This window comes from Miniopterus schreibersii, assembly GCF_964146895.1.
Source record: "Miniopterus schreibersii genome assembly, chromosome: 4".
In the NCBI taxonomy this organism is placed as follows: Eukaryota; Metazoa; Chordata; class Mammalia; order Chiroptera; family Miniopteridae; genus Miniopterus; species Miniopterus schreibersii.
In genome coordinates, this window is record NC_138105.1 from 30,456,374 (window position 1) to 30,469,679 (window position 13,306).

The 13,306-nt window shown below is 36.3% G+C and overlaps 1 protein-coding gene across 3 annotated transcripts in view; it reads right to left on the minus strand.

Moving 5' to 3' along the window:
- Window positions 1-2,089: 2,089 nt before the first annotated feature.
- Window positions 2,090-13,306, minus strand: part of ANKRD50 (ankyrin repeat domain containing 50) — a 30,790-nt gene continuing 19,573 nt past the window's right edge. For all 3 annotated transcript variants that reach the window (XM_081136920.1, XM_081136918.1, XM_081136919.1), the window contains exons 4-5: window positions 6,908-10,458; window positions 2,090-5,472 (exon numbers count right to left, since the gene is read on the minus strand). In XM_081136920.1, the coding sequence (XP_080993046.1) occupies window positions 6,911-10,458 (3,548 nt within the window). In that variant the 3' untranslated portion in view covers window positions 2,090-5,472; window positions 6,908-6,910. The remainder of the gene's footprint in view (window positions 5,473-6,907; window positions 10,459-13,306) is intronic.

The following is a 13,306-nucleotide window of genomic DNA, read 5'->3' on the forward strand; positions in this document are numbered from 1 at the left end:
AGCAATGAAAATGGGCAAATCACTTTTACACAAACATAATGTTCAGGGAAAGAAACCCATACAAAAGGAACATATTGTTTGATTCCATTCATATGAAGTTTAAAATAGTCGATACTAATCTACGATGATGAAAGCCAGAAAAGGGGTTTTCTTTGTTGGAGTTGATGTCTGGGAAGGGGCAAGGGAGGTTTGAGTGTGGTTATGGCCTACATTTGATCAGGGTGAATGGTTAAACAAGTATGTTCAACTTGTAAAAATTTATAGGACAGTAGCTTAGGATTTGTGTATTTTCCTGTATATATGTTGTAGCTCACCATAAGTTTATAAACAAAATGGGAGTATCAGACACTCATTAAAAGTATAGCATCCATTATTTTGGGACACACCATTGTATCAATTTTCACACATGTAGACCAAGAATAAGTAAAATCTATAAGTACTTAGGAGGCTTCTTCTAAATGTTACAAATACTTTTTTTTTTAAAAAGAATATGGTTCTCAGAACTTAACTAAATTTTGCCAGTGTAGTAATAACAGTGTGTATTTAAGAATAAAAACCTATCTTGGCTCTTGTAAACAATGCTGCAATGAACATAGGGGTGCATATATCCTTTTGAATTAGTGTTTTGGGTTTCTTTGGATATATACTCAGAAGTGGAATTGTTGGGTCATCAGGCAGTTCCATTTTTAATTTCCTGAGGTCCCTCTCTATTGTTTTCTATAGTGTCTGCACCAACATGCATTCCCACCAACAGTGCACAAGTGTTCCCTTTCTTCCACATCCTCGCCAACACTTGTTGATTTGTTGATGGTAGCCATTCTGACAGGTAGGAGGTGATATCTCATTGTTTTAATTTACATTTCTGTGATGATTAGTGATATTGAGCATGTTTTCATGTCTATTGACCATCTGCCTACTTTTTAATTGGATTTTTTTTGGTGTTGAGCTGTACAAGTGTAACTTGTATAGATGAGTGGATAAAAGTAGTGGTACATATATACAATGGAATATTACTCGGCCTTAAAAAAGAATGAAATCTTACCATTTGTGATAGCATGGATGGACCTCGAGGGTATTGTGCTAAGTGAAATAAGTCAGGCAGAGAAAGTCAAATACCATATAATTTCCACTTACATATGGAATCTAGTAAAATAAAGGAGCAAACTAAACAGAAACAGATTCACAGAGAACAGACTGATGGCTGCCAGAGGGGAAGAGGTTGGGAGCTGGGTAAAAAAGGTAAAGGGATTAAGAAATACAAATTTATCAATATAGTCACAAAAATAGTCAAAGATGTACAGTAGAGCATAGGGAATATAGTCAGTAATATTGTAATAACTATGTATGGTGTCAGGTGTGTACTTGAAATATTGGTGGGGTCACTTTGTAAAGTAAATGATTGTCTAACCACTATGCTATACACCTGAAACTAATACAAAATAATACTGAATGTAAACTGTAATCGAAAAATAAAACCAAGAGGAGAAAACTAAACATGCAGTAAATTTCAAATGACTTCATTTTACTTTGGATAATTTTAATTTTACTGTAATAGCAAGATAGGCAAGGAGGCCTTCTTTTGAAAATAAGATTAGTGCATATATTTGCATGATGACTGAAATTTTCCCAGAAATTCAGGAATCTAAGCCTTCAGTGTGTATCTTAGTCCCATTAATTGGAATACTTCCAACTCGAGCAAAGGAGTAAAAACATTAGTCATTGCCAAGTTCTCATAGTGTACTTCTTTGGACCACCAGCTAGAAAATTCCATGTTTATTTAGTCAACCAGTCTGTTTTAAAATTTTTCTATGTAAATCACCCATTTATGTTTAAACATTATTAAATCTTTTAGAATAAGGTTTCTATTAATTCAAAAAACTTATAAAGAATATAAGGTAATTACTGCAGAACCCTATAATTATCATAAAATTACCTAACAGAAAAGACCTTGCTGGCCTTTTTAGAAACCTCTCTTTAGAGTAATAGAAAACACACACACACACGCGCGCGCGCACACACACACACACACAGCATTGTGCTTTGGTTGGGGAAGCAGAAGGTCATGAAGAAGTGACTCAAGTTTACTGAGTGAAGAATATATAGAAATTTATTTAGAAAGTGAATGACCATGTTTGCAATAAAACTCCAAAATATCAAATGCAAGATGGCCATAATACTGACAGTCAAGGAGCACACATGCACACAATTTATTGGATTACTGCAATCTTCAAGGCATGACACCTAACATGGTAGGACATAGTATAAGTCAGGAAAAACAAATATTAAGACCTTACAGAAGCTTCAGATTTATAGGCTAGATCTTTTGCTCTGCCTTCCTTTGGAAAGTTCTATCTCATTTTTTTCTTTGTAAAATGTTTCCAAATTCATTTGCTCAGTGTTTATTTAAAATAAGTTAATAATGTAGAACAACTAACAGTTGTTTTACTGTAACCATGTCATGCATGTTCTGTTGGTTCAAGAATAAAATTAAAACAAGATATCCTCTGTAAAGCAAATATATTTATTATGCACTTTCATATACATAGGGATTTTTGCTTAATATAATACAAGGAATAAAATAAAACTTTTACATTGTGAAGTTCAATGTACATTTTAGGCTATTTACATACCCCAAACCAACAGAAAAATAAAAAGAAATATTTGTTTGCAACTACATTTGCTGAGACATGTAAATGGAGGACATTAAGCAAAACAAACATTTGCATAGCCAGACAATATTGAAAAAAGTATTTACTCCTGTTTTTTAAGTAGGAATTATTTTTGGTGAAGATTCCAGTAAAGTGGGGAGGGGGGATGAGGGACAAAAGACACTGTGTGCTATGCAGTATACCGAGTTCTGGTCAAGCCTTTCCTATAAGCATTCAATTTTGTTTTACATTACTGTATTTTTTATCACTTCCTTTTTCATCAACTCATGACTTTTAGGGATGGACAGATGGAACATTATAAAAATGTAATAAGAACATGGCATCATAGGTGTGTAGTGGCATCAGGTGATTTACAAAATTTAAACATTTTAATTCTTAAAATAGCTCTTTAGGAGTTATATTTGGGGGACTATTTTTACTCTTCTTAATGGATTAAAAGCCATTTTCAGTCATGGTATTAAATCCACACAGAAGGAAATCAGCCGAGTCTGGCATCTCAGCGCCCTCTCGGCCTCAGACTAACTAAAGGCTGCTCCTGTCCTTTTTCAAACATAATGTGAAAACACCCAGAGGAACACTTCTGAAAATCTTATTTTTCCAACAGATTCTCTTCCTACCAACTGTTTCAAGTGTTAATATGTATATGAAAACATTTAGCTCTTTGAAAAACATAAATCCCTTATGTAATGAGTCATATCTTTGCCCTTTGGCCACAAGGTGCACTTTTGTAAAAAAAACAATAAAATTAAATAAATACAATTCCAATAATTCAAGGTTAATAGAAAAACTGGCAGCTTTCAGGGTTCTCTTTCTAAAAAATAAAAATAAAAAAAAAATACACCTAATAAGACATTAGAGCTTCATCTTCTACAGTAATGTAAATGTACTGTATTTGAGATATGAGTAAGATTGGTTCTCATAATAGTGTGTGTTCATATTTATTAATAGAATCAACACTTCTAAGGCTACTTTGCAAGAGTCATATTAAGTGTATTTAATAAATGTCCCATAGGGACAAAAATTCAATACTTGAAACATTCACATTCGAGTTATCCATATTGCCATGTCACCTTAATAGCGATTGAATTTATTAATGCATCTCCTACTCCTATTATGACTTGATGACATAAACAAAATGAGTTTTGCTGACTTTAAAAAACAAAAGCAAAATTAAAAGCCTTATACAAAAATTCAAGTGAAACATTTATCACAACCAATTCTACATTTCTATTTTTGTGAACAATACATCACATACGTATCCTTCATTTAAGATGACATTACTGACCTCTGTTACGAAGACATTTTCTAAAGATTCCTTTCCAATATTAACAATAATTTTGTGCTGAATCTCCAAATTCTCTTTCCTCATTCCTCTTTCTTATCAACAGAGCATAGAAAGAACAGAATTTCTGTATTTTGTAAGATTTTCAGGGTTTATTTAAATATCAAACCCACACCCTTGGCTTCTAAATACATTTAACCTTTCCAGACATACGCACACCCACCTAAGCTGGTTCCACTGGGCGAGAGTCCATCTAGGAGGCTAAGGGTCGCACGCTCATCTGAGCCACTCAACTTTGTTTTCCTTGGTCACAGACCTCACCCTTAACCTGCACGCAACTGTCCAAAGAAGAAGACAGGAAAGAGTATGTGGACAAAAAATTGTTTATCAAATACCAATAAAAAATATACATGTGCTATGACGTTCAGGTTAGTGGTGTCATCTGTGAAGGACAGCACATATTACATTCATCAAGAATATTCACCCAACCACTAAAACTGATCCAACTGATTCTGAGTGGGGGCTATTTCCATCATGCAGTGATTTACCAAATAGAAGCAACTGAGAGAAGCCAGCATTAATTTGCACTGATAAATTGTATTTTATTCAGCTGGACAGTAGAGATAAGGGCAGTCAATGAATCATTCAGGGATCAAAACTCTACCCTGAGAGAGACAGGCATGTCTCCCCCCACATACACCCGCCTCGGCGTGGCTCTGTCCTGAGAAGTCCCGGCCTCGGGATGGCGGGCTGTCTTCTTGGAGGGGAGTGATGAGCGAGTGGAAGGTGACACTGCGCCCCAGTGAATGAAACAGAACTTTGTTCTGCCAAGAGTCTTTTTTTATTCTTGACACCTTTAGCCAGAGATTAGGAGGATTCTACTGGGAAATCCAAATTTAAACCACTTAGAGCAGCTCCCTAAATTACTACAAATTATTTTTAAATCTATGAAGAATCCATTTTACTTCACCTCAATGACATTAAATAGAAACTCATTTTGAACCAATGCTGAAGGTGTAGTGAGTATAAATAGTTGCATGATTTATTTTATTGAGTGACATTTTTAAAGATACAGGACAAAAGCCACACACTACAGCAATGCAAATGTGACTGAAACAGTAGGCTTAACTTTCGTTTGCCACAAAGAAAAAAAATAAATACAAGGAACACTGCCTTTTCATATATATTTGATCATGGCACATGCACATTTATCAAATCTTAACTTAAAATACTTTACTCAAAATTTTTTCAGCTTTTATCAGGGAACTGCAGTATGTATCTGCATTTAAAAAGTGCTTATTCTTGTGTAGAGAATACAAAGCACAGGAGTGAAATTTTTAAGCACAGAGGGTTACACTGAGAAGGCAGCCTTGCTATTAGGCACGTGACAGGAATTAAGGTCACAGAACTGCAGATACCACGTTCTTCTTCTTTTCAGCAATCAACAGGCATTTGACGTTTCCATCCAGTAGCTGAAGAACCACTCCACTCTCGATGTCTTCTGTCTCACAGGACAGGAAACTAATACAGAAGTTAAAAAATGTATATATTAATTTCTACATTTTACTTATTATATCAGTACAAATAGTTTTAAGACCCTATATAAGACTATATATACTTACCTTGCAAAGAACAAAGTAGACTATCAGAGATTCATTTTTTAACTTATAAATCATTTTTAAAGATTCCACAAAATGTTTACCTTAATTTGTGTTTTGCTGTTTAATATACATATTTATACTTTGCCTTTAGAAAAGATATCATGAGAGCTGGAGAGCAGTACCATCACAACTAAATATTTTAAAAATAAACAACACTGGAGAATGAATTAACTACTTTGTACATATTATTTTTTAATGTGATTTGACCAATTGTCTCTAGATTCACATTGCAGGGTGTTTATTATAAGAAGGTATAGGAAATTTATTTATAATAATGTGTTACCTAAAATACCCCCTAAAATAAATCTCCAAAGACTTCAAATGAAGCATGAGAGATTTCCATTTGCTAAAAGGAAAGAATACAATTTTGTCAGAGGACAAAAATGATTAAGCAAACTGGAATAAACATATTTATAATAAAAGTTAGAAAAGGTTCCTAATGAAATCTTTGATTTATCTCCAATATCAGAAATGTGCTTCTAAAAAAGTATCAATAATATAAAATCATGTATCTATTTTCCCATTAACTTCCCTTACATAATTAATGAATCATCCACTGAGGTAGGAAGAAGAGAAAAGTGTATTTATTTAATAAATATGACTTTATTTTTGAGGTTTAAATGTTTAATTCTTATGTCTAAATACTGTGGGCCCTAAAAACTCTCCTGCCAATACATCCATCTGTCATCTTCCCACACCTATTCTTGGTGTGCGCAAACTTTACTTGGAGGAGTCTTAAGAACCTGTCATACTAAAAATTACCTTTTGCTAATTAAACTTTGACTTCTTCCAGGATGAAAAGTTAGGAAATTAGCATTTCCTACCTATTTACTAAGTACTATATACACTATTTTATTCAAGCCAAGCAGTATTACAGAAATAACCCCTTCCTCTGTTACCATCAAAGAACTTTTAAGAGGGAAAATGACTGTATAGGAAGGAACTCTTAATCTGAGATACATAAATCATTCACTCACTCACTCACTCACTCACTCAAAACATTTTTACTACTGAGAAACTACTATAGGTCCAAGCAGTATCCTGAGTACATGGAATATAGCAGTGAACAAAACAGATAAAAATCCCTACCCTCACAAAGGTTACATTTAAATTGGAAGGAGACAAATAATAAACACAGTAATAAATAAAACGTGTGAAGTATGTGAAATAGTAAGTACTTTGGACAACGAAAGTAGGAAAGGGGAAAGGGAGTTCTGGAGGAGGGAGAGTTCCAATTCCTAAGTGGAGGAAACTAGATTTTTGACATTTTATGCTTTATGTTGATGAAGTGTTACCTGTTACAATGGGGTTTCCTTCTTATAGTTGAAGCCAGGGTCAGAACCCTCAATCTGAAGCTTCAGGGCTTGTTTAAGGCTTAATTCCGTCTCTGATGAAGGGTATCCTTCCAGCACTTCCTGATGCCCTCGGTCTTGTATTGTTCGTGGGACTGAAACCCTACCAAGAAACACTTGGTTGCTCTGAAGATGGTAATTTGGGTTTGTCATTATTCCATTTCTTTTCTTCTGCTCCCCGCTTTGTTGGTGAATAAGAAACTGCTGCTGAGACCGACCGACTTCTTGTTGAGCGGACGGTATCATAATTTTGCACTGAGATTCTGCGGGCATTTGCTTAGGGGGCGCGCTGGGCCCGGATTTGGCTGCAGGCCCTCTTGTATCAAACTGAGTCATTTCATATTCTAAAACCTTCGGCTGTGAATTATTATTTTGTTTAGCTTTTTTCCCAGCTGACCCTGATTTGCTGGAATTTTCTGATTTCCCCCCTTTATTTGTTTTGGTTGACTTCAAACTGGGCTTTACTTGACTCCACTCAAATTCGCTACTCGGTGAATTATGGCTCTGTCCCAAGGACTGTGTCGTGGAAGACGGGGACACAATGGACTGCCGACTTCTACTGCGGGGCAGGGAGTGCTGCTGGATCTGCTCCGTAAAGGACAGGTTGTGAAAGCTGTCAATTGGCACAGTTTGAGCCGTGGCGGTAGACGAAGTCGTTCTCAAAGATGAATTCTTTGAGCTTTTTAGGGAATTATTTGACAAGGAAGACTTCTGACGGTCAACTGTAGAGTCTGGAGATTCTGAAGGAGAACTGAACGCATGTGCTGGCCCATTTGGTAAACTGCGCAGTGAAGGCTGCATGTCCCCTCCGCCAGTACTCCCAGAGCTGTTTGATTTAATTGTTAAGGATTGCATTTTTGAAGACACTGATTGTAGAGGTTTCTGCTCCATTGTGTGAACAGGAGAGGGGGAACAGCCATTCAAACTAGACGCACCGTATTTTTCTAATAATTTAATTATCTGAGAGTGTCCGTTTTTGGCTGCCACGCGCATAGCAGTGCGTCCAAATTGATCTGCATGGTTGGGATCAGCACCGTGCTCTAGCAGAACCTGCACAACATCGATGTGCCCTTCCTGGGCTGCAATGCAGAGCGCAGTCGCACCTTGATTACAGGTGTGGTCGACCACGGCTCCGTGCTCAATCAGAAGCTGCACCACTTTCACGTGGCCCTGCCAAGCTGCAGACTGCAAGGCAGACCGCTTCTCATTGTCTGAGGCATTGATGTCAGCGTGGTAGGTTATCAGAACCTGCACCATGTCCAAATGGCCTTGCCAGCAGGAAACATGCAGGGCTGTCCTTCCTTCTGCATCACTTGCTTCTACGTTTGCACCATTTTCTAAGAAATACTCAGCCATTGTAAGTTGGTTTTCTAAGGCCAAAATATAAAGCGTAGGCCTACCATCAGCATCTTTGTAGTTAACGTCGGCTCCATGGCTAAAAAGTAGTTCAACAATGTCCCTGTGTCCTTCCAGTGCAGCAACCCGCAGTGCATTTCTACCATCATAACCTCTTTGATCAATGTTGGACTTATTTTCCAGTAATATCTGAACACAATCATAATGACCCTCTTGTGAAGCTAATATGAAAGGTATTCGTCCATCATTATCGATCTCATTTGTTCTAGCACCTTGTTCAATAAGTGCTTCACATATCAATCTGTGACCCTCAAAAGCTGCCATGTGCAAAGGTGTCCATCCAGCATCATCTCTGTGATTTTCATCTAACCCTCTATCCAGTAGAGTGCGTACCACCTCAACATTGCCTTGGGCGGAGGCTATGCTGAGGACTGTCCTACCTTCACTGTCAATGCTGTCCACAGCTGCACCCCAAAACAAAAGTGTGTTCACGACTGAAGCATGGCCCATAGAAGCAGCTGCCAAGAGGGGGGTACGACCATTGTTATCTGTGTGGTCGACATCTGCTCCCCCCTCCAAAAGCAAGTCAACCACATCGACGTGTCCTTCGTAGGCAGCCACCAGCAGTGGAGTCATGCCATCTTTATCACAATGATCTACTTCAGCACCTCGATCGATTAAAAGGCTGACGACTGAGGCGTGTCCTTTACTTGCAGGCACACAAAGTGCAGCTACAGAGAGTGCAGTCCTGCCATCGACATCCTCATGATTCACTTCTGCTCCATGGTCCAGAAGGTGTTCCACAATCTCTCTGTGTCCCATGTATGCCGCTGCTATCAAAGCAGTCCTACCTTCGTTATCAGCTTTGTTAACTTCAGCACCATGCTGCAGCAAATTCAGTACAATATCCTCATGTCCTCCCCAAGCTGCTGCTCGCAAAGCCGTTCGGCTGTCAGCGTCTGCACAGTCCACTTTCACTCCAGCATAAAGTAGCGCAGAAACCACCTCTGTGTGACCACCCCAAGCAGCTGATCTTAACGCCGTCCAACCATCCTGATCAGTATGATTAATATTTGCTCCACACCCAATCAAACAATTAACCACCTTGGTATGTCCTTGCCTAGCAGCCAGGGTAAGTGGTGTGTGTCCGTGAGCATCTTCTATCTCTAAATCTGCTCCCCGAGAGACAAGTAAATTCACTACATCAAGGTTGCCACTGTACGCAGCATTAGCCAGTAATGTTCTCCCATTTGAATCGCACTGATTTACCGAAGCTCCGTTATCTAGTAAGGTCCGAATGGAATCCTCTCTTTCTAAAGCTTGACGGACTATGCATGACGTGCGATCGTCTTCACTGTTCACGTGAGCGCCAGCTTTGACCAACAGCTGCAGCACTTCTTGTTCCTTGGGTATCAACGTTGACAGGGAGTCTCTGACAGGTGTACCATTCCATATCATCCACAGAGCTAACTCAGCTGTCTCCAACTGTAAGTTGGAATTAATTAAGTGCAATGCAAATTCTTGTGCTTCCAATGGTGTTAGATTCTTGGCTTGGCAGGTATAACTCATAGCCAACATTCTGTGTCCTTCTGCTGCGTTGCATAAATATTTCTGCGTGCAGTGTTTCACATCCAGAAGCCACTCTGCAAAGCTGTAGTGAAACAAGATTTTAGTATCTCCTAGGCCATCAACGAGGAGTTTGGAGAGCACGTCTAACTTGCGTTGAAAGTCTTCCAAGGTTAATGACATGTTTTTGGTCCATACTGCATGGTATAATTCCGTTATGGTCAAAGGTCGGCAGGCTGCAAGAATCACATTCAGAATAGGCTGAACCTTTGCAAACTGCTTTCTCACAAAAAGTCTTTGACACAGCCAGAGATAGAGACCGTTTAGAGTCCCCGGGATGTCACGGATCTCTCGTAACATAATAAAGTTTTCTACAACTCCATCTAGAACCCGTTCTAGATAAAGAAAGCACCCACTGCTTTTAATGTGCAGTTGATTTAACATCTCTGCAGTTTCTTTTGTGAGGTGTTGTCGCAAAGCTTCTTCCTGATCTAAACGATGAAGAATGTACTGTTGAACATCCTTTACAATATATGCCTTTCGAAGGTCATCTAAACTTATTTTTCGAAAACCTAGAGAAGAGACAAAAAGTAGATGTCATCATTTGAAAATGATTATAGAAGTTGCCATATAATCAAAGAGAATATCTTCAGTATATAATAAATGAATAAGCAAATAAACCAATAATAAATCAACTAGTACTAAAAAATAGATACCTGTTAGTATATAAATCAGCTTTCTTTCTATAAAACCACATTGATGGCACATAAGTGATTTCATTTTCAAATCTATAAATGGGACTTACTGTAGTGGCTCTGTGTTCCTCTCAACCTCAGTGATAAGCATTAGATAGTTTTACATACATATCCATAAAAGCATGTTAAGATTTTCTGAACTCTCAAATGATTAGAAAAAAAAGAGTTGCAGGAAACATAACAAATAAGATTTGTTTGTTTTTACAGCTGATCTTTTTCATATGAAAAATTTATATATTTCCATCTACATAACTAAATGTATACTAGCTTTAATTAGGGGACTGAATATTCATATCCAATTAGAATATCACCTGTCATGGCCTTTAAATAACATTATTTTACATGTTATCAAATTAAAATAATTAAATGTCAGATTGTCAAAAAATAGTTTGAACCTTAAGATGCAACTTGGTCAAAGTATGCTAACAAAATTTCAGCATTGTAAAAATAAAGAAACTTAATAAATTTCAAATCAGAATAACATACTAGTTAAAGCTATTTGAAAGTCACTTTTAAGTTCTTTAAAAGGAACCATAATTTTATTTTTTAAAGGGAGATGACATCCTGATTTATAGACATGGATTTATTAGACAAGTATGAATTCATCTCATAGAAGAAAAAACTGCTGAGTGAATGAACTTCCTTAAAAGACATAACTCTAGAAATTCAGCAAAGATTAATGACTGTCAGTTAATACTGAAGTGAAATACTTTTATGCAACTTAATAAAACAAATATATATATATCACCTACTCTATGTCAGGTACTCTGTGAGGAGATGAGACTTTTATTTTGTGATGAGGCGTAAGTGAGGAATTCTGACCAAGGGAAAATGTGACCAGATTTGCATTTTGAAAGACAGGTCTAACATCACTAAGAGGAAGAGCTGGAGCAAGTCAAAACTATAGGCAAGACTTTTTAAAGAGCCTGTGATCCAGTCTAAATAAGAATCTCTAAGGCCTGAACAACTGCAGAAGCACAGATAAAAATAAAATAGGAGTTTGGGAATTTATTAGTAAGCGCTAGATGCATAGAGCTGAGCAAGTGTGGAGAAGGAAAGAGAGGAGGAGTTGAGTTGACATTAATTTCTTGGTTGATGGAACAGAATGGAAAAAGAGATCACTGCAGGATAAATAATAGGTTTGGAGAGAAAGCTGATAAATTCAGTTTGTGATACTAAGAAGCCTGAAGTACTTACATGAAATAAATTTATTGAAAACACAACTACTAAGAATAACATATGAAATAACAAATTTGCATAGCTCTAAATCTATATGAAAATGGAATCTAATTATATATATATATGACTATATACAACTGTTAATTAATTATACAGATAATAGATTATTTTCAATAGAATTAATTTTAAAAGATAAATTTTAAGTATAACAAAGACACTATTGATCCAAGGAGAGTTTAAAACATGCATAGAAATTTATAACAATCTACATTTACCAATGACATGAGGTAATTTGCCTTGAAACTATTCTGTGTGTTCATTTGCCCTTGGCTTTATAAAGTCATTAAACAATTTAAGTTGGAAAGCACCTGGAATGTTGCTAATAAAAAAACATTTTAAAAAATAACTATCTTAGCATTTTAAAATTTCCAAAGTGATCTTATAGATATTGATTTGCATGAAATATTATAGTACCTATTATGAATAAATATAATTTAAACCTAGTTAACTAAGATATCATGACTGAAACTTGAGATAATTAAGACAGAATCTAGGCTAAACCTCCATAGTAACAGGCTCGGTTCCTGAGAAACAAATAAAAGAGATCAACAATTATTAATTCAACTAGTTTTAAAGCAGAACTTCAAGTACTTATCAACTTAACTTTTTTTATGTCAAGCCTGTCAGATGTTTTTCTACTTTAAAAATGAAGAAGCTAAAGCTCAGAAAGGTCAGGTTAATTGCCCAAAGTAGCATGGCTGGTAAATCACAGATCCAGGATTCAGACTGTTTTGACTTTGAAGTTTGCTCTTTTCATTAAGATGGGGGTGGGCAGAGAAAGTTGTGGAAGAAAGTGCAAGTGCTTAATAGGGGTGAAGGGTAGAGGGTAGAGCCATAGGATTGATTCTAAAAGAAACCAGAGAAAATTTCATAAAGTATAGATATAAAATATTTGCAATTAAAAAATAAAGTGATCCCAAATCTAAATATACTTTAGTAATATGAATTTAGGTAGAATCAATTATTGTATTCATCATTAATGATAGATATTTGTTAATTAATACAGATCGAAGAATATCTGTTAATTAACAATTTGAATATCTTGAGTTAAAGTTATTGAAAATAATTGCTTTTTTAACAGTGCAACTTCTGACCATTACACATGTAATTCCCTTCTTAGGAACATGCACAATTTAATACACTGCTATCAAAACACTTTAAACAATTTTCATAAGGCTGAAAAATGCTCAAAAACTTTAGGAGAATATAAACATGATTTACTGAAATGTTGTACCACTTTTGTATCCTTACTTCAGATATTTCTTAGGATGTGAGACTACTCAGTGCTGGTGAAAGTAGAGTGATAGAATGATAGGAGCTGTGCCAATATTTATAAACTGATGCTCGCTGTGCTTACTTACTGTCCTGAGGAATCTGTGGGGATGGAGAATGTAATAATAAAACCTAAAAGCTCAGGAATAGGAAA